The sequence below is a fragment of the Helianthus annuus genome, chromosome 7 (genome assembly GCF_002127325.2).
Source record: "Helianthus annuus cultivar XRQ/B chromosome 7, HanXRQr2.0-SUNRISE, whole genome shotgun sequence".
Classification (NCBI taxonomy): domain Eukaryota; kingdom Viridiplantae; phylum Streptophyta; class Magnoliopsida; order Asterales; family Asteraceae; genus Helianthus; species Helianthus annuus.
Window position 1 is genome coordinate 75,934,998 of NC_035439.2, and position 20,065 is coordinate 75,955,062.

Here is a 20,065-nt window from a genome sequence, read left to right on the forward strand (position 1 = left end):
GTTACTTCCGGTAATCAATTACGCTACAATTTTAAATTATAAAAGTCCCTAGAATTACTCAACTTAGCACATTCACCCCTCATCAATTGCTTTTAATATTCATATTCATAATCTCATATAAATAAATGAACACCTAACGTCTTTTAGGCTCTAGCAAGTAGCAACTACAAATGTCCTCTCCCTCATCTAATATTTGTTTATAAAAAAAATGTTAAAGCATTCGCATTCACATGTCACCCCCCTATTTCATCTCCCAAATCTTAAATTCAAAAGAACATCATAAAAACTAAAAAGAAAAAAGAAAAATCATGAAAGACACCTCTACATCTCATCTCTCATTCCCATTTGTATTTTCCATATTTTTTGTGAGAAACAAACTCATTCTTTAAATTTGTTTCTTGATATTCATCCAATAAACGGTTTTTTAATATACTTTATGGGTGGATAGAAGTAAAATAAAGGGAATAATTATAAAAGGAAGAATACAGAAATAGTATTAAACTGAATAGAGATAAATATCGGGAATGGACATATGAGGTTTTTTTACAAGTGAGTAAAAAATTAAAAAAAATGTGAATTTTGGTTATATTATATGGTTAAAGATGAGGACTGAGATGTGAATGCTCTTTATATTCTCTTATTTTCCACTGACAATTAGGTTAGAGGATAATGCTAAATTGTCTCGAACTGGTATATGTCGTACTCAATTCCAGTTATAGAAGAACTGTTTTTCTGTACGCTATGATTTGATGCATCACCATTTCGCATCGAAACAAGTTTAATAACATCATTTTAGTGAAAAGAATAAGGTAAAAAAACAGTATTACAGTGTTTCTGGTTAACTTACCATTTAGGCCTAAATTAATATTGTACAACAACAAACCAGTACGTCTGATATTCAATACTAAAATTTTCAATAGCGATACAATACGTGTTCATATCATTCTAGTTCTACACTCAAATAATTATCCTCGCTTTAACTTCGTAAAAACATAAATAGAAAATTAAATTAAAAATGTATTATAATCTCTTTAATAGGGAGATGAATTGATTGTTTTGCTTCATGAAAACATCAAGTAAGAATTAAAATTGAGTGTAAAAGTATTATAATCTCTTTACTGGGAAGATCAAATTAATTATTTTTTAATGTCTCTTTACTAAGAAGATAATTAATTATTTTTTTAACGTTAATGTCTTCAGCCACCTCAGTTGGATGGTGTCCTTAACAACAACAATCCTTTGCTATGTAGGGGTGCTTTTTTTTTTTTAACGGTAATGCCATGTAGGGGTGCTATGGTTGCCTCTGCCAAGCCCTTGGCGAGCATTAAAGGAGAGAAAGTTGGGGACCAATCAATCAAATTTCTTTTCTTTTTTCGTTTTTTATATAGTTAATGAAAACTTTAAAGGATGTTTTATTTCACATTGTGCAAATTAACAATAAAATCCCCGTTTACGTGACATGATTATCCCACACCAGCTGATCTTGAATAAGAAAAAAACACCTTACCAACACACTATATTTCCCTTAAAAACAAAAACATGAGATTAAATACAAAATGTAAATCCATATAACATTATTCATGCCGTTCCTAAAAATTATATAAGATCTTTTAATAAATAATCATAAAACTGTAACACTTCAATATCAATATTATTATTTTATAAATATCTAACACCACTTTTTCAACTTGACTAAATATTAAACGAAAATATTAAAGACCAATAAATGCACCAAACTTTAACTTTAAAATATTTCTAATAACCTGATTTCCAAAAACAAAAAAATACGTTACAGAGAAAAGTCTGCACCCGCCAACCACGGCTTCCTTCAAACCTGTGTAAATTCAACGATTTTCATCGATTTTTTTCTCCGATTTCATCTCGCTTCCAGAAATAATTTTGACACCACAATCTTTCAACATGTTACGTTCCAAATCCAGGTACGAACATTACTTTCTTCTCCGTGTCTATATTTTTCTGTTAATTGTACATGATGAGATAAAATGATACGTTACAAGTAGATTTTGTTTTGAATATGTAATCCGTTACCAACTTGTTGGTTTGTTGGTTTTTAGATCTGGGTATGTGGAAGTTGGACAAAAGAAGCATTCATCGTTTCTGCTTAGAACGATATCTGGATCGAAGATTTGTCGAGGAGATAGTCTTGCTTCGCAGGTTGATAAAGCCGCGCTAGTTTCTGTTGAGCGTAATTCTGTTAGCTTAGCGGAGGTATGTCGTTTCGTTTGTTTAATTTGGAGGAGTATGAATTTTCGAGACTTTTTTTTGTGATTAGGTTATGATCCAACTATTGAATTGTGGGAATCTGGCAATTTTCTTACGGAATTATAGGTGTTTTTTTTTTTTTTTTTTTTTTTTTATAAAATAAAACTTTGTCGAAAATTTTCGGATGAAAGAATTGTGGAAAAGCAACGAAAATAGGCAAATTAACCAAAAAAATAACAAAATAAGCTTTAATTTCTACATTTGTTCAAGTAGGTGATCCAAAACAACCGATCAATGCCTTAAAAAATCTGACACCTTCATAGACCACTGTCACAGGGTTAGTTTTCGACCCTGTGTGGCGTCCCCAAGGCCCAGAGGACAAGCCAATCCATCTGGCTTCTTTGTGTGAGTTACTGGTTTCGTCCTGCCTTGGACTCATCAGGAGAGCGGTGCCAGCTCTCGACCAGTGGTGCGTTCGTCGTAAACACGACTAGGCACGTGCAACACTTCATTGACACTGACTCTGTCCCTCGATAAAGTCCTGGACTAGCCAGTAACCCAAGCATTCAAGCACGGCTCATAGCATTGCGACCTTCAAATATTTGGCCCGTGACACCATGCTTAGATAAGCTGGCACCTCCATAGCCCACATTCCGATAATCCGACACCTTCGTAGCCCACACTCCGATAAGGTGACATATGTGAAAATCAATGCTAGTGCTTATTTGAACAAATATGGAAGTCAAATGTCTATTTTGTTAATTTTGGTGATTTTCCTAGTAATTTTGGTAACGCCTATGAATTTTCGATGAAAATGTTTGGAGTAGTGTATGATGATGATTTGGGATTTTGTTATGTAGAATCGGATAGTAAAGGCCGCAATACAGCAAAAACAAATCAACAGTTTAGAAGAGGAATTGAAGAACACGAAAGTGAGATTAGACGAATCAGAAACCGAAAGAAACCGAGTGATCGCTGAGCTTAACGAGGTTAAAGAGATGGCTAACGCAGAATCCGCAAAGTTGATAGGGGAATTGAAGAAAAGAATTGTGGAACTGGAAGATGAAGTTGAGAAAACTAAACAATCAGAAGCACATATGTTGGAAGCATTGATGCTTCAAACACAACAGATTGAGCAAACTAAAATGGATTTGGAAGAATCAAAGCTTGAAGTGAAACATCTAAACAAAGAGCTACAGTCACAAAATGCTTCAGGAGAACAAGTAGCGCGTTTGCAAGAAGAAATAAGAAAACTTAACCGAGAACTCGCGTTACAAAAGGACAAATCCGAGCGCTTACGAATGGAAACCGAAGAATCTGTTTCTTCATGGACCGCGAAAGAAATGGGATTCATAGGTTGTATAAATAAAGCATACGAAGAAAACGCCTCGCTCATACGCGAAAACAAGAAGTTACATGAAGCATTAGTCGCGTCGGAAAACACCACCAAGATCACAAGAGAAGAAACTTCTAAACTACGCGATATCGTCAAACAAGCGCTAAACGAGTCTAAGGCTGCTAAAGAAGCTTCCAACATAGCCCGAGCTGAACACTCCGAGCTCAAGGACTTATTATCCAAAAAGGAAGAATCGTTACGCGCTCTTACTGAAGAAAACGAAAAGTTAAGAATCAATGAAGTCGCGGCTCGTGAAAACTTGAAGGAGTTCAAAAGATTACTCGCTGCAAAAACCGAAGCTAACAAACATTATGAAGCTAACAAACATTGTGAAGATAAAGAACATACCGAAGTTTTCAACTCCCCGGTTGCTTCGCTTTACGAAGATCATTTAGATGGAAGAACTATACACCAACAAATGTTTAGTTTTGATGACTTTAAATTTAAAAAAGAAGAAGACGACGACATGTTATATCATGAAGCTGATCATGCTGAAGCTTTTGTAGATATTGATCCAGAGAAGGCTGAAGCACTCAAAGGGTCGATTTTCGATACTGATGTGTCACCCAAGTCTGAACCGCGAACGCCAAAAACAAAAGGCAATCATCGGCGGAGTGCAACTGCCGGTCATTTTGAAGAAGCGGATCATCATGGACATCATACAGAAGATGGTGAGGATAAGGGGTATTATCTGTATGGACTTTACCACAGGAAGAGATTGTTTAAGAAGATTGGAGAGCTTATAGTTGGAAAAAATAAAGAACATGCGAAAGAACAAGGTAAAGAACATGCGAAAGAACAAGGTAAAGAACATGTGAAAGAACAAGGTAAAGAACATGTGAAAGAACAAGGTAAAGAACAGGTGAAAGAACAAGGTAAAGAACATGCGAAAGAACAAGGTAAAGAACAAGTGAAAGAACAAGGTAAAGAACAGGTGAAAGAACAAAGTAAAGAACAGGAAAGTTGATTATTTTTATGGTAAGTTTATACATGGGATTTGGAGACATGATCATACTTTTGGTGAATTAAATTTTATAATTGGTTTGTATTTAGTATTTGTCACTGATTTATGATTATGGCTTCAACGTCCCTTTCAGAATTTAGGAGTGTTTGAGACTGGTTATTAAAACTGTGTATAATGCTTTATAATTGATAGGTTTAAGTACGGGTAATATGAAATTATGAATCCATGAAATCTGTGGCTTGCTTTTAGTCTAAACAGGTTTCATTTAGTTTACAGTCGAACATGTGAATGCGTTTAGCTAAATAAGTTTTGGTCAACATGGTGGGCTTGTGGATTAACCGTTGAACCCGCTTATTTATAGAAGTTATTAAAAAAGGTTTTTCTACTATAAATAAATTGACTTGAGTGTCAATGAACATCGTGTTTAAACGTATTTGTTTAGTACACATTTTGTATTTTTGTTGTAATTTGCAACTCTGAAGTCATTAATATGAAAATATAATACAGGTCAAAAGGATGTGTTCGTGTAAACCCACGAATACGTTTTATGTTGTTTGCGTTCATGTGTAATTGTGTCTGACACGATATTCGGGTTCAAGTCATGTTCGGATTCATGTAAATACTTCTGATTTTCTTGTCCACGTCTACTCTATCTACTACATCAAGTTGCTTATGGGTTGACTGATACTCATCTAATTACACTTGCACATTTTAAAATAAACACTTGACATAAATGAAGTAATATTGTGTTGAAATTGTGAAAACAGTACCTTCACCAACAACCAAATTAAAATTAATCAGCCGCCACCAATCCTCCCACTTTTTCTTGCAGAACAGTTGTAAAAAACTTAATAGGTAGCAAGTGGGCCAGTGGATTTGTGGAGCAACTAGGCAAGAGGCAAGAGCCAAGAGGGGCAGCTTTTGAAGTGTAACCCTAAACATTAAGTTAATCGTTAGCCCAAGGCTGTGCGGTATGGTGATGGTCTTCCCTTAGAGGATGGTCCGCCACATAGATCGGGTGTGAGGATGGGGCAAAGAGGATGGAGGTAAGGAAATGGGGGATGTGCCTAAAATATATGTATATATGTGTCTGTGAGGGGGTTTTGTCCTCTAGTGGACCGGCTTGAACGGTTGATACCTGACAATTTGGACGCCGCTGGGGGGGGGGGGGGAGGTGGGGGCGCGAAATGGGAGGAGCTTCGGCGCTGGTCCTCTCGACGCCCCAAGGCAGATGCCCACACCGACCAACCTAAGTTAGTGTTAAGGCGAAGAGATTTAAATATTAATAAATGAATTATCAATTTCATACAATGACTTCTTCGTTTCACACATATAATATGTTGGTAACAAAAAGATTTATTAATAAAAGTGAGTTTAATATTTATTAGCTATAAATAGTTGTACCTTATGTAATGAAATTTCTACATTGTCTTTGATTAATTCACAAAAAGACGAAGATTATCATAAACAGAAATAGAACTTTATATGCGACTACAAATGTTGATTATTTTGCTTTTGTTGATACGTGTTAGAGAATAATAGCACCTCGCTACACTAACACTACAATGACTAAAGTCAGAAAAATCAAAGACTACAATCTAAATGCTAAAATCTACAAAGGTCACATGGGAACTCACACGCCCCCGTCAGTAGAGGCAAACATGATACTTTCACCAAAAGGGCAATGCCACCTGCAAAATTAAAATCTAAAAAGATAAGTCACACCATATATAGAAGACGAATTGTCAAAAGGCTCCCTCATGGGAGAGAAGCCTCATCTATAAAAGAATGCCCCATACAACTGACGTAAATCTCATTCCTTTTCATGTCGGGGCTGATCGCAGGAGACCCCCCTCTTGTGGTGAACCCAACGACGTCGTTATTCTTAGCAGATACCCGAAAGCTTTGAATAGAGAAACATCCCAAATTTGGGTCCTAAAATAATGGGGTTTAAAGCAAGCATTTTTTAGTCCAAACTTTAGAGGTGACCCCTGGACGAGGCTAGTCGGTATGATTTCATTGCTACACAAGTGAGTGATAGATCGAATTTTCTATAGTTCTTTTGTTAAAGTTTTTGTAAAAAAGTTAATAATTCTTCAAATCATTCCACGTGTTTCAACTTGTTAAAGTTTTTGTAAAAAACGTTAAAAATTCTTCAAACCTTCCATGTGTTTCAAAGATACTTTATGTTTTTTCCTGCTTTCCAATTGATGCTATATTGGACTTTCATTGTAGAATAATGAAAATCAAGTGGATACTTATAGTGAAAATCTAATCATATCATAAAGATAAGTATAATAAAACATAGCTAATATATTCTATCTAATAGTCCTTCACAGTCAATACGGGATGAAATCAAACGCTGAGAGGACAGCGAAGCATAATCAATATGTTAGTATAAGAAGAACATACAATACATAAAAAATAATAAAAACATTGAAAATTAAACAATAAGAAAACTTTATGGTGGCATGAGGGCAACAAATCCAAAGTCATAACAACAACGATAAGACTATCCCCTATAGGCCAACGCCTCTACCATGTGGCATGGGGCTTGGCGTGGAAGGGGCAGGGAATGGTGTGTGGGGGTGGGGGGGGGGGGGTGTGGAAGAAGGTTGTGGTGGTGGGTCTCATGCATGCCAACGCCTAGTTTGTGTGTGTGTTTTTTAATTCTCTTTCCTGTTATCTATATATATACACATAATACCACACTCATTAAAAAAACGCACCACTCTCAAATCTAACTCTCACACTAAAAAAATGGCAAAAAGAGTTTGGACTAAAGAAGAAGACATCGCAACAGTCACAACTTGAATTAACGTTTCTGAGAACAAACCACCAGAAAACGTCTCGTTCGGAAGAGTTGCATTTCAAGAATTTCGTTAGCGTGTCGACGCAAACAACTGTTATGCAAACTGTTTTGCTTCAAGGATTGGGGATTTGAAAACAAAGGTTTTCAAATTTAACCAAATATTCAATATCGTGATGGCACGTGATGATGACATAACAAAGGATGAAGCGATCGGAGAGGCTCGTGGTGAATACCCGTGTTGGGCCCTTGAAGGTTTATACATTAGTAACTATTTAGTATTGTGGGCTAGATGTTAGTTGGTTATTTTGGCCTTGTATGTGGGCTTGGTGGGGGAGATTTGGGCTTAGGATTTAGGGGGAGTTGTGGGCTCAACTCCCTTATAAATACATGTTTAGTTATCATTGTTTAGGTTGTTGACTCTGAGTGTTTTGCAGCAAACTTGTATTAGACAACTACATTGTATGCAAGTTAAGCTTTTAGTGTTGATCATTTTATTCATCTTACTTTCCTGTGTTTATTATTGAATCAATTTTGATTGTGTGATTCCGCCACCAATCAAACTAGTTGTGATATCGTTGTTTGATCCGATTTCAGAACTTAAAATTGGTATCAGAGTCTGTTGAACATGTTTCTAGACTCAGATCAATATCACACTGATTTTGGTTTGATTTCGGAAGTGCTGGGTTGCTGTGTTTGAAGTCTGCTTTGAAGAACAGTCGAATTCGGATACTCTGTTGCTGTTTCGGATACTTTGCTGCTGTTTCAGATAAGCTGCTACTATTCTCGAAAAAATTTTGAGGATTTCGAAAAGTCTGCATGTGTTTTCGAATAAAGTGCTTGAAGATAGCCTTGAAGCTGCTGGTGTTTTCGGAAAGTTCTTGAAGATTTGCTTCTGATTCTTCAAAAATTCCGTTGAAGGTTGCTTGGAGGATTTCAGAAAGTTTGTTGCAGGATTTTTCGGGATTTCGGTTACCAAGTTATCAGATTTGAAGATATCTTCAAAAGTTTTCGAATATATTAGGATCCCTGATTTTTCAGAAATTTGTTATTTGACATTTTCTGTTTTGCACGGTTTTGAATATACTCTTCCAAAAAAGGATTTCGAGTGTCATCATTTCGGATAGACACTGTTTCGCACAAGATCATCATTTCGGATTGCCACTGTTTCGAACGAGATCACTGTTTCAAAAAGTTTTTCGGATCCATTGTTTCGAATAGCTGCTGAAGATTTGAACAAGATTATCGTTTCGAGAAGGCTACTGTTCCGAATTGCTGGGTATCTAATTTGGGTTGTTTCGAATTTCAGGACTGTTAACAATTATATTATTTGGTAATTTAAAAATGAAGAACACAAACAGACTGATGACTGCTACGGACCTTACAAATGCTATCTTGGCTGCCATTCAAACTCAAACTTTGGCTCTTCATCAAGAATTGGATCAAATCATCGGTACTGCCACCAAGGTTCCCAAACTTCTGTATGGGGATGATTATATGAATGGAAGTTTCGGTTCAAACAGTATTGTAAGTCAAAGGAATCGGGGGTTTGGAGGAGTGTTAGAGATGGACCTCATATTATCATGTATGCTATGGAAGCTGATCCTATGACTCAAATTCCCAAATCAGAAAATTTGTGGACAGAGGATGATAAGAAAATACGAGACGAAGATGATAAGGCTAAAGCGATTCTTACTATGGCACTTGGTCCTGATATCTCTATCGCAGTTAGAAATTGTACATCTGCTCAAGAAGTGTGGAATGAGCTCAAGAATCTGTATGAAGTAAATGCTGACATGAAGGAGCAGAGTGAACATGTTGAATCAGCAATTTAGCTCTTTCAACCACATCTATTGTGAAACCATTGAAAATCAGATCAGAAGGTTTGTTAAACTGGTCTCGCAGATGATATGTCACACCCCCAAAATCCACCCGCGGAGTACTACCGCTCGGAAGCGTGACTGACCAGGATCCAGCCACCAATCATACTGAACAAGCATATAAAATAATCATAAAAGTTTAACCAATACGATTGGTGTTCCAACAAAACCAAGTTTAAGTTGTAAGCGGAAGCATAAGTTAAAATTATAACATAAGTTCAAATGTTTTCAAATAGAACATGGCCCACAGCAATCCGTGTCCCACAACGACCCTCCTCCATGCAAGCTTCAGCTGAGTACCTATGGTCCTGCAAAGCATGTAGTAACGAGTCAACAACTAGTTGAGTGAGTTCACAGATGGGCGTTCGTTTTAGTTGTTTCGAAAACAGTTTCCTTTACTGGCATCCTGCCGTGGGGGTTACCCCATAGTTTAAAAACGTGACATGTTCATTCCCAGTTACTCTGGCATTCCAGCCGTGGGGGCTACCCCATGTTAGTTATCAGGCATTTCGGCCGTGGGGGCTACCCCATGCGTACACTAGACTCGTTACCATATCGACTGCTGACTGTAGTCATGTTTATGTGCCCTGAAAACCATCAATGTCTATCATCATTGACGTGCCCCAGATCCATTAGTTCACGCCCGTCCTCTGCGGCACGGTGTGAGGTTTGTCAGACCTAAATAGCGCTATCTAACTAATGACCCGCTCGCCATTGGCCCGGCGATTAAGTCGATACAAAAAGGAGGGACTTCGTGATAGAGTTTTGGTCTAGTACGAGTTACCCGTCCATCCGGACGAGGAATCACATTCCTGAACCATAGCCGTCCTACCCAAGGAGGACGAGGAACCCACGTTCCTTAACCCCATTCCCAACCCAGGGAATCCCAAGCTTTGTAGAGGGTGTGAACTCACCTTGGTTTGCTCGGTAGTAACACAGAAGGGTCAATCAAGTCGCAAGTAGTCAATTACGTCCTAACATAGATACCACTTATAATCAGGTTCAAACCAAGCAGTGCACGTACAAGTAGCAGTCACGGCGTACAAGTTCTATCATAGCAGTTTAACAACAGTAGCACATTTGGCCCATAAGTTTCAGTCCAACTACTTAAGCCCAAAACACGTATTAAACAGTTAACACAGAAGCCCATAAGCCCGGCCCATTAACGTAGGCCCATAATTAGGCAAGCCCATAAGTGTGGTTTCGAGTCGCAACCGGACTCGCAAGCATGGTTGCGGGTTATGCTGTTTGTGTTGATCATGGATGGTTGCGAGTCGCAACCTATGTCGCAACCATGGTTTCGGCTGATCATGCTAAGGTCTCGAGTCGCAACGGGACTCGTAACCTGTGTCGCAACCTGTGGTCTCGGCTTGTCATGTTATGGTTGCGAGTCGCAACCAGGTGTTCTCGACTCGCAACTGGTGTCGCAACATGGAGGTTTCGAGTCGCAACCGGGGGTCTCGACTCCCCAACAGTTGCTGATTCTGCACAGATTGTACTATCCAATAGAATTCATGCAGAATTATGTACTATCCACTAAACATGTTTTGTTGTCTAATATTTACCCAAATCGGATCAAACAGTGCAGATTTCAAATATTCAACACCCCTTCATTGCATATTCAAGTTGTTCTTCATATATTCAAAGCACATTTATCAAGTTCTTCATGTTCTTCAAACATTCAAAACATATTTATAACACATTCAACCCTTGTTCAAGCAAAATTATGAACTATAACTCACTAAAATACATCCCATTATGACAAGCATATTCATTAGTCCATTCATTTAGTATGAACACCCAAACCCCTCGGATTCAAACCCAAGTAAACCGATAACACCATTCTCATTCAAGCATACTACACATATTATCATAACAATGCATCAACTTATCATGAACCCAAGTAAAAACCGAAAACACTTATGAACCGATTTATTTGAATATCAATCTCATCATGCATCACTCAACAACAACATATTGTCAAACACTTCAACTTTCATCAATCCAAGCACAAACACAACATGAATATATTAGCATTAAGCATTAAGAAACACTAACCGGTTGATGGGTTTCGAGGATGTGTGTGAGCTCCCAACCGATTGTGTGTGTGAGCCGATCCAAGGTCCAAATCCGAGAATGAGGAGTGTGTTTGTGTCTCTAGGGTTTTAGTGAGAGGGAAGTAGGAGAGTGTGTGAGAGTGAGTGTGTATGGTTGCCCAAAGAATGGCAAGGTTGGCTAGAAGTGTGATATATATACTAGTTCAAGTGGTGCACCCTTAAAGGGTTTACAATCGGCTAAGGGATATCACGGCCCAAATGGCCCAACCGATTACTGTTCACTCGAGACCACATGGTCTTGAGTCGGGTCCTTTGTTGTTTCGGTTCACATAATATAACATGTAGTTCACATAAGATGTTCACATATATCGTAGCACCAAACATGTCAACTAATCACATAACGTACGGGTATGTTACATCAAGACGTAACGAAAGGTTCTAAATTTCGAGTTGTCACATCATCCCCAAGTTGAAAGAAATTTCGTCCCGAAATTTGATGGCACTCACTGAGGAAGCTAGTTAAGTTGCATGGTTTTCCCGGTTATCCTGGGGTGTCACATCCTCCCCCCGTTGATCTGGAATTTCGTCCCGAAATTCCGTAGCTTCCGCCTCAGTAGTGGTTGCATCGTTCGCAAACAGTTGGGGATACTTTTGTTTCATCCGATCTTCGCGCTCCCAGGTGAACTCTGGGCCGCGACGTGAGTTCCAACGAACTCGAACGAGAGGTATTCTAGTGCTCTTGAGGACCTTAACATCCCGGTCCGTGACTTCGACTGGTTCCTCGACGAATTTCAACTGTTCGTCGATCGTGAGTTCCTTCAGAGGAACTACGTGGGTCTCATCTGACAGACACTTCTTCAGATTCGACACATGGAAAACGTTGTGAACTGCACCGAGTTCTGCTGGTAGGTTCAGTCTGTAGGCTACCTTGCCTATTTTCTCAATGATTTCGAAAGGTCCAACGTATCGTGGGTTGAGTTTGCCTCATTTACCAAAACGAACCACACCCTTCCAGGGTGAAACTTTAAGTAATACCCGCTCCCCAACCTGGAGTTCAAGGGGTTTCCTGCCCTTATCAGCGTAGGCCTTCTGACGGTCTCGAGCGGCCGCCATGCGTTGTCGTATTTGAGCAATCCGCTCAGTGGTGTCCACCACATGTTCTGGACCAGTGATTTGACTATCCCCCACCTCTGCCCAACAGAGAGGTGATCGGCATTTACGTCCGTACAATGCCTCGAACGGAGCAGCTTTAATGCTGGTGTGGTAGCTATTATTGTATGAAAATTCCACAAGTGGCAGATGCTTTTCCCAGCTGTTGCCAAAGTCGATCACACAAGCACGAAGCATGTCTTCTAAGGTCTGGATAGTGCGTTCGGACTGCCCGTCCGTCTGGGGGTGATACGCTGTGCTCATATCTAGACGTGAGCCAAAAGACTTGTGCATTGCTTGCCACAGCTCCGAAGTAAAACGTGCATCTCGATCAGAGATGATAGAGGTGGGCACCCCGTGCCTCGAAACAACTTCCTTGAGGTATATTTCCGCTAAAGTGGAGAATTTATCCGTCTCCTTAATTGCCAAAAAGTGTGCGGATTTTGTGAGTCGATCCACGATCACCCAAATAGTATCGTTTCCGCGCTGTGATCTCGGTAGGCCAGTAACGAAATCCATGGAAATTTGCTCCCATTTCCATTGTGGTATCTCTGGTTGTTGGAGTAGGCCTGAGGGTTTCTGATATTCCGTCTTGACTCGCGCACAAGTCAAACACTTGCTGACGTAAGTTGCTATGTGGGCCTTCATGCTAGGCCACCAATACGTAGTTTTAATATCGTGGTACATCTTGTCCGAACCAGGGTGTACCGAGTAGCGAGATTTGTGTGCTTCATCCATCACAAGTTCTCGTAAGTCGCCATAGAGTGGGACCCAAATGCGTCCTGTTACGTAGTAAGCACCGTCTTCCTTCTGTTCTAGGCGTTGTCTTGACCCGCGTAGGGCTTCGGCCCTTACGTTTTCTGGTTTCAGTGCTTCTATCTGAGCAGCTCGTATTTGCGAAGGTAGACTAGAATGGATCGTGAGTTGTAGAGCTCTTACGCGCTTAGGCGTAGTGTCCTTTCGACTGAGGGCGTCAGCCACAACATTGGCCTTGCCCGGGTGATACCTGATAGAGCACTCGTAGTCATTCAGCAGCTCGACCCATCGTCGTTGCCGCATATTCAGTTCCTTCTGCTTGAATATGTGCTCTAGGCTCCTGTGGTCGGTGTAGATAGCGCACTTGGTTCCGTACAGGTAATGCCGCCATAACTTAAGTGCGAAAACAACAGCTCCCAGCTCTAAATCATGCGTAGTGTAGTTCTTCTCGTGAACTTTGAGTTGTCGTGAGGCGTAGGCTATAACTTTATCTCGTTGCATCAATACACAACCAAGACCTTGAATTGATGCATCACAGTAAACCACAAAATCTTCTGTGCCCTCTGGCAGTGAAAGGATAGGTGCACTACAGAGTCTATCCTTTAGATGCTGAAAAGCTAACTCTTGTGCATTTCCCCAATGATAAACAACGCCTTTCTGCGTTAGCAAGGTGAGAGGCTGCGCGATCTTAGAAAAATCCTTAATGAATCTCCTGTAGTAACCGGCCAATCCCAAGAATTGGCGAATTTCCTTTGGTGTACGAGGTGCAGGCCAGTTCTTAATAGAGTCCACTTTGGATGGATCAACGTGAATCCCATCCTTGTTTACCACGTGGCCTAGGAAATGGACTTCACGAAGCCAGAAGTCGCATTTCGAGAATTTTGCATAAAGCTGTTCTATTCGAAGGAGTTCCAAAATAAGTCGTAGATGCTGTTCGTGCTCCTCCTGACTCTTAGAATAGATCAGGATGTCGTCGATGAAGACTATAACGAATTTGTCCAGGTAGGGCTTGCACACTCGATTCATCAAGTCCATAAAAACTGCGGGTGCGTTCGTCAGCCCAAACGGCATGACCAAAAACTCATAGTGCCCATATCGAGTTCTAAAGGCTGTCTTAGAGACATCCTCTTCTCGAACTCTCAGCTGGTGATATCCCGATCTCAGATCGATCTTTGAATAGTAGCTCGACCCCTGCAACTGGTCGAACAAGTCGTCAATGCGCGGTAGAGGATAACGGTTCTTCACAGTTACCTTGTTGAGTTCACGATAGTCGATACACATTCTAAAGGTACCGTCCTTCTTCTTCACAAATAGTACTGGAGCTCCCCAAGGCGATGAGCTAGGACGAATGAAACCCTTATCCAAGAGTTCTTGTAGTTGCGTAGAGAGTTCCTCCAACTCTGATGGAGCTAAACGATAAGGTGCACGGGCTACAGGCGCAGCTCCAGGAGCTAGTTCAATCTGAAACTCGACTTGGCGATGGGGCGGAAGACCAGGTAATTCCTCAGGGAATACCTCAGGATAGTCGCGTACAACTGGAAAATCTTCTAGCTTCTTCTCTTTCTCTGTGGTATCAGTAACTAGAGCCAAAATCGCAGTGTGGCCCTTTCGTAAGCACTTCTGGGCCTTAAGAAGAGAGATGATGTTCTCAACAGCACTTCTCTTGTCGCCACGAATCATGAGAGGTTCACTACCTAAACCAGGGATACGAACGATCTTCTCGTTGCAAAGAATCTCTGCTCGGTGTTGGGATAACCAATCCATCCCAATGACAACGTCGAAACTACCCAAGACGATAGGAATAAGGTTAATAGAGAAGGTCTGGTTAGCGAGGACAAGTTTGCAACCTTTGACTACGTGCGAGGCCTCCAAACTCTTACCATTGGCTAGCTCTACGGTGTGCTTGTCGCTCAGGGGTGTGGGAATACGCTTAAGCATTTGGCTAACTTCTAGTGACACATAGCTAGTATCGGCACCCGAATCAAATAAGACTGTAACATAAAAGTCGTCGAGAAGGAACTTAGCCGTCACCACGTTGGGATCATTCCTTGCTTCACCTTGACCAATCACGAACACTCGCCCCCTGGCACCATTGTTGTTGTTGTGGTTCCCATTGTTATCATTCCCCTGATTGTTGTTGTTGTTGTTCTGGTTCAGTTGGGGACAATCTTTCTTGAAGTGGCCTTCAGCTCCACACTGAAAGCATCCTTTGTTGTTACCCTGTTGCTGCCGCTGATTCTGTTGAGGTTGCTGACGATTCTGATTGGCGGGGTATGCGCTCCTGCAATCCTTTGCAACATGACCAGGCTTGTTGCACCGATGACAGTTGCCCCTGGTGCATGGCCCACTGTGGTGTAGGTTGCAACGATTGCATTTGGGGTGGTTCCCCTTGTACCCACCATGACTTTGACCACCCGACGATTGCTGACTGGGGCTCTTGTGGTCGTCAGTCTTTCTCTGCTGGGACTGAGATTGCACAGAAGTTGAACCCTTGCTTGAAGTTCCATCCCATTTCCGTTTGTTCTCACTAGAAGTACCAGAAGTAGTTGCAGCACCTATGCGCTTTGGTAACTTGTTCTGCTCCACCGCTTGGTCAGTAAGACGGTGAGCCAACTGAACAACCTGCTGGATAGTGGTCAAGTTTGCTGAAGTCACATGACTTTGGATCTCTGGCGCCAAGCCCTTGAGATAGAGTTCAATTCGCTTATACGGAGGGTCCACTATAGTAGGACACAACAAGGCAAGCTCATGCGATCTCTTAGTATACGCCTCAATCTCTGACCCCGTCATCTTGAGGTTGTAGAACTCATCTTCTAACTTATGGATGTCATCGCGGCTGCAGTATTCCTCCTTGACCATTTCCTTGAAAGTTTCCCATGGGGTGGCGTTGGCAGCAACCAACCCCAGCATTTGCACTTGAGCCTTCCACCACGTGAGGGCCAAACCCTCGAGAGTACCAGTAGCATACTTTACCCTGCGCGCTTCAGGGCATTCACACATTTTGAACACAGATTCCAGTTTCTCAAACCAGTGGAGGAGACCTACTGCTCCTTCAGTCCCGCTAAAAGTAGTGGGTCGACAGTCCATAAAGGTCTTAAAAGTGCACACCGGTGCCTGAGCATGTTGACCTAAGGTAGGTGAAAGAAAGACAGAGTTTATCACAAAGGTTGGTTCACGAGAGTAGGATCCTAAAGATCCTAGGATAAGTTCAGGCTGCAGGATATACCTCCTGCGTGTGCAGCTGCGAGTGCTGCGGCAACTCGTTCGTTGATCAAAGCTGTCAACTGGGCTTGTGTCATGTTAACGCGTCCAGACATGATTCTTCATAACAAGAGTAATACGAGTGAGAGAGGTTCGCGAAAGTGCGATGGTAGGATAGAGCAAGCACGCACACGTTCAAGCAACAGTAATTATACTAATTAAGCATACCATGGGCAATGTACTATATAATTTAACAAGTAGGCAATATACACATGTCATATCACCTAGAATGTCGAGCCTTGCATGTGGAGTGGAGCGTCGTTATGGACCGTTGAGCACTAAACCGGTTATAGTCTGGTTTTAACAAAAACGTTTCTCCTTTATTAAAACCAAGTTCACTATAACCAATGGCTCTGATACCAATCTGTCACACCCCAAAAATCCACCCGCGGAGTACTACCGCTCGGAGGCGTGACTGACCAGGATCCAGCCACCAATCATACTGAACAAGCATATAAAATAATCATAAAAGTTTAACCAATACGATTGGTGTTCCAACAAAACCAAGTTTAAGTTGTAAGCGGAAGCATAAGTTAAAATTATAACATAAGTTCAAATGTTTTCAAATAGAACATGGCCCACAGCAATCCGTGTCCCACAACGACCCTCCTCCATGCAAGCTCCAGCTGAGTACCTATGGTCCTGCAAAGCATGTAGTAACGAGTCAACAACTAGTTGAGTGAGTTCACAGATGGGCGTTCATTTTAGTTGTTTCGAAAACAGTTTCCTTTACTGGCATCCTGCCGTGGGGGTTACCCCATAGTTTAAAAACGTGACATGTTCATTCCCAGTTACTCTGGCATTCCAGCCGTGGGGGCTACCCCATGTTAGTTATCAGGCATTTCGGCCGTGGGGGCTACCCCATGCGTACACTAGACTCGTTACCATATCGACTGCTGACTGTAGTCATGTTTATGTGCCCTGAAAACCATCAATGTCTATCATCATTGACGTGCCCCAGATCCATTAGTTCACGCCCGTCCTCTGCGGCACGGTGTGAGGTTTGTCAGACCTAAATAGCGCTATCTAACTAATGACCCGCTCGCCATTGGCCTGGCGATTAAGTCGATACAAAAAGGAAGGACTTCGTGATAGAGTTTTGGTCTAGTACGAGTTACCCGTCCATCCGGACGAGGAATCACATTCCTGAACCATAGCCGTCCTACCCAAGGAGGACGAGGAACCCACGTTCCTTAACCCCATTCCCAACCCAGGGAATCCCAAGCTTTGTAGAGGGTGTGAACTCACCTTGGTTTGCTCGGTAGTAACACAGAAGGGTCAATCAAGTCGCAAGTAGTCAATTACTGTGACAACTCGAATTTCTGACTTTCACTTTCGCATTAAATGCGCGTTGACTTTGACTGTCTAGCTGTTTGAATTATGGACTTGTAATTGTACTCGTTGTGTTTTAATGGGACATATCGTCATTTTGCCTATATGTGATTACTTGCTATTATAGAAAATAATATTGGAATTTTTATTAGAATTATTATTAAACACTTAGTCTAAATCGAAACATAGTTCGAAGGATTCGAAGGACTCGAAGGACCACGAAACATATCCTTCGAGCACGAAACATATCCTTCGACATCATTCGGCCCGAAGGATCACGAAACATATCCTTCGATATGTTTCGGCCCAGTCTTTCAAATGGGCCTTGGCCCACTGCCGATTTAATATAAGTTGGATTAGAGACTTTACGTAATAACATTTTTGATCGGCAAAACCCTAGAGCTTTCGGTTCCCTTGTGTGTGTGTGACGGCATATAGCAGACCTACACTCTGTTCGAAGGATTTCCTTCCATAATCCAGATTTCCGGTTAGTATGTGATGTTGTTTATGATGCTATGATTTCATAAATTTTTCCAGTTGTCATGCAATATGTTTGTATGTTAACCAGACACGTATGTAAATCGAATGTGTATGCTAATCGGATATATATTGTGATGATGTTGATTATGGTAAACGAAAACGAAACAAGTGAACACGGTTTGGTTAGTTTAAACACAAAGATCTAAACCTGCTATCAATTAGGATCTTTGGTATTCTGTTCGGATTATTAACCAATATTATAGATCGATTGTAGTGAGGAATCGTGCTCGTATGATACTCGTTACGTAGATGTACTGTTAAGTTTTGGTACTTGTTGTGATTTGTTTGGACATGCATGATAGATGATGATTGTTAATGATGATGACGGCTGTAGATGATTAGGGTTTCTGTTTCTGTAATTGACTGCGTGATATCCGTAACTGATTGTGATCAAACGTAACTGATATGTATCGAAAGATACTTGCTACTCGAAACATAGTTGTTGTCGAAAGATACTTGTTAGTCGAAACATAGCTTTGACCGAAAGATAGCTTTGACCGAAAGATAGCTTTGACCGAAAGATAACATTGGTCCGAAACATAGCATTCGGTCCGAAGGATAATTGTGATAACTGTTGTCGAAAGATAATAGCTAGATTCGAAAGATACTAGGGACTTATGAACCTACTTTGAAAGATGGAATTATCTGCTTGATTTATTTGACATGCCATGCTAGATGATGAATGTTTACATTTGTATTTGTGTGACACTCGACTTGCATGCGTATCATTTCGAACATGAACTGATTTGTTATACGTGCATACAATAGGACTTGGTTAATTACTTGTGAGTGCATAACCTAGCATACCGAGCAAACCAAGGTGAGTTCACACTCATACCAAGGCATGGGATTCCCGGGGTGTTGGGAATGGGATTGAAAGGATAAGGTTGATTAGATACATTATTGACACTATGACTAGACTACCACATTACTATCCTCGGATGTGAAGGATACTTATACTGATCACTATCCTCGGTTGTGAAGGATACTTATACTGATCACTATCCTCGGTTGTGAAGGATACTTATACTGATCACTATCCTCGGTTGTGAAGGATACCTATACTGATCACTATCCTCGGTTGTGAAGGATACCTATAGTTACGAGTAGTCTAGTGGTTATACAACGTGGAACACCACCACCAGTAACGTGGAACACCACCACCAATAAAACATACAATCGGCTCAGTAGAGCCACTTGTTACAAACGAACTTACTATTACGCATTTACTTTCTGTGAACTCGCTCAACTAGTTTGTTGATCATTCTGTTACATGCCTTGCAGATCGTTAGGTACTAGGAGCTTGCACACGGAGGAGCTGGTCGTTGTGGGGCTTGAATCGTGATCACCTTGTTAAACACTTTTGATGTCTGATACTTATTTGCTATGGGTTTTACAATAATACGCTTCCGCTAAACAATGTTAACTTACTTATGTTTTGGAAACACCTTTCATATGGAAATGGTTTGGATTATAACGTGTTTACTTTTACTTTATAAAATGTTCTGTATGATTGGTGGCTTGATCCTGGTCAGTCACGCTCCCAAGCGGTGATACTCCGCAGGTGGATTTTGGGGGTGTGACAGATTGGTATCAGAGCCATTGGTTATAGAGAACTTGGTTTTAATATGGGAAAACGGATTTATTAAAACCAGACTATAACCAGAACAGTGCTCTCAACGATCCACAACGACGCTT

General features: G+C 40.9%; 1 protein-coding gene across 1 annotated transcript; it reads left to right on the forward strand.

The window, feature by feature from the left end:
* Positions 1-508: 508 nt before the first annotated feature.
* Positions 509-4,814, forward strand: LOC110886669 (uncharacterized protein PF11_0207). Its single transcript, XM_022134505.2, has 3 exons — positions 509-1,940; positions 2,076-2,229; positions 3,084-4,814. Exons 1-3 carry the CDS (start codon positions 1,921-1,923, stop codon positions 4,584-4,586), a joined length of 1,677 nt encoding a protein of 558 aa, XP_021990197.1. The 5' UTR covers positions 509-1,920; the 3' UTR covers positions 4,587-4,814.
* Positions 4,815-20,065: the final 15,251 nt, after the last annotated feature.

Excerpts from the sequence above, each read along its gene's own strand:
- LOC110886669 (XM_022134505.2), top strand. The coding sequence starts at position 1,921 with ATGTTACGTTCCAAATCCAG. Across the intron at positions 1,941-2,075 it reads ATGTTACGTTCCAAATCCAG|ATCTGGGTATGTGGAAGTTG; the intron begins GTACGAACATTA and ends GTTGGTTTTTAG. Across the intron at positions 2,230-3,083 it reads ATTCTGTTAGCTTAGCGGAG|AATCGGATAGTAAAGGCCGC; the intron begins GTATGTCGTTTC and ends TTTGTTATGTAG.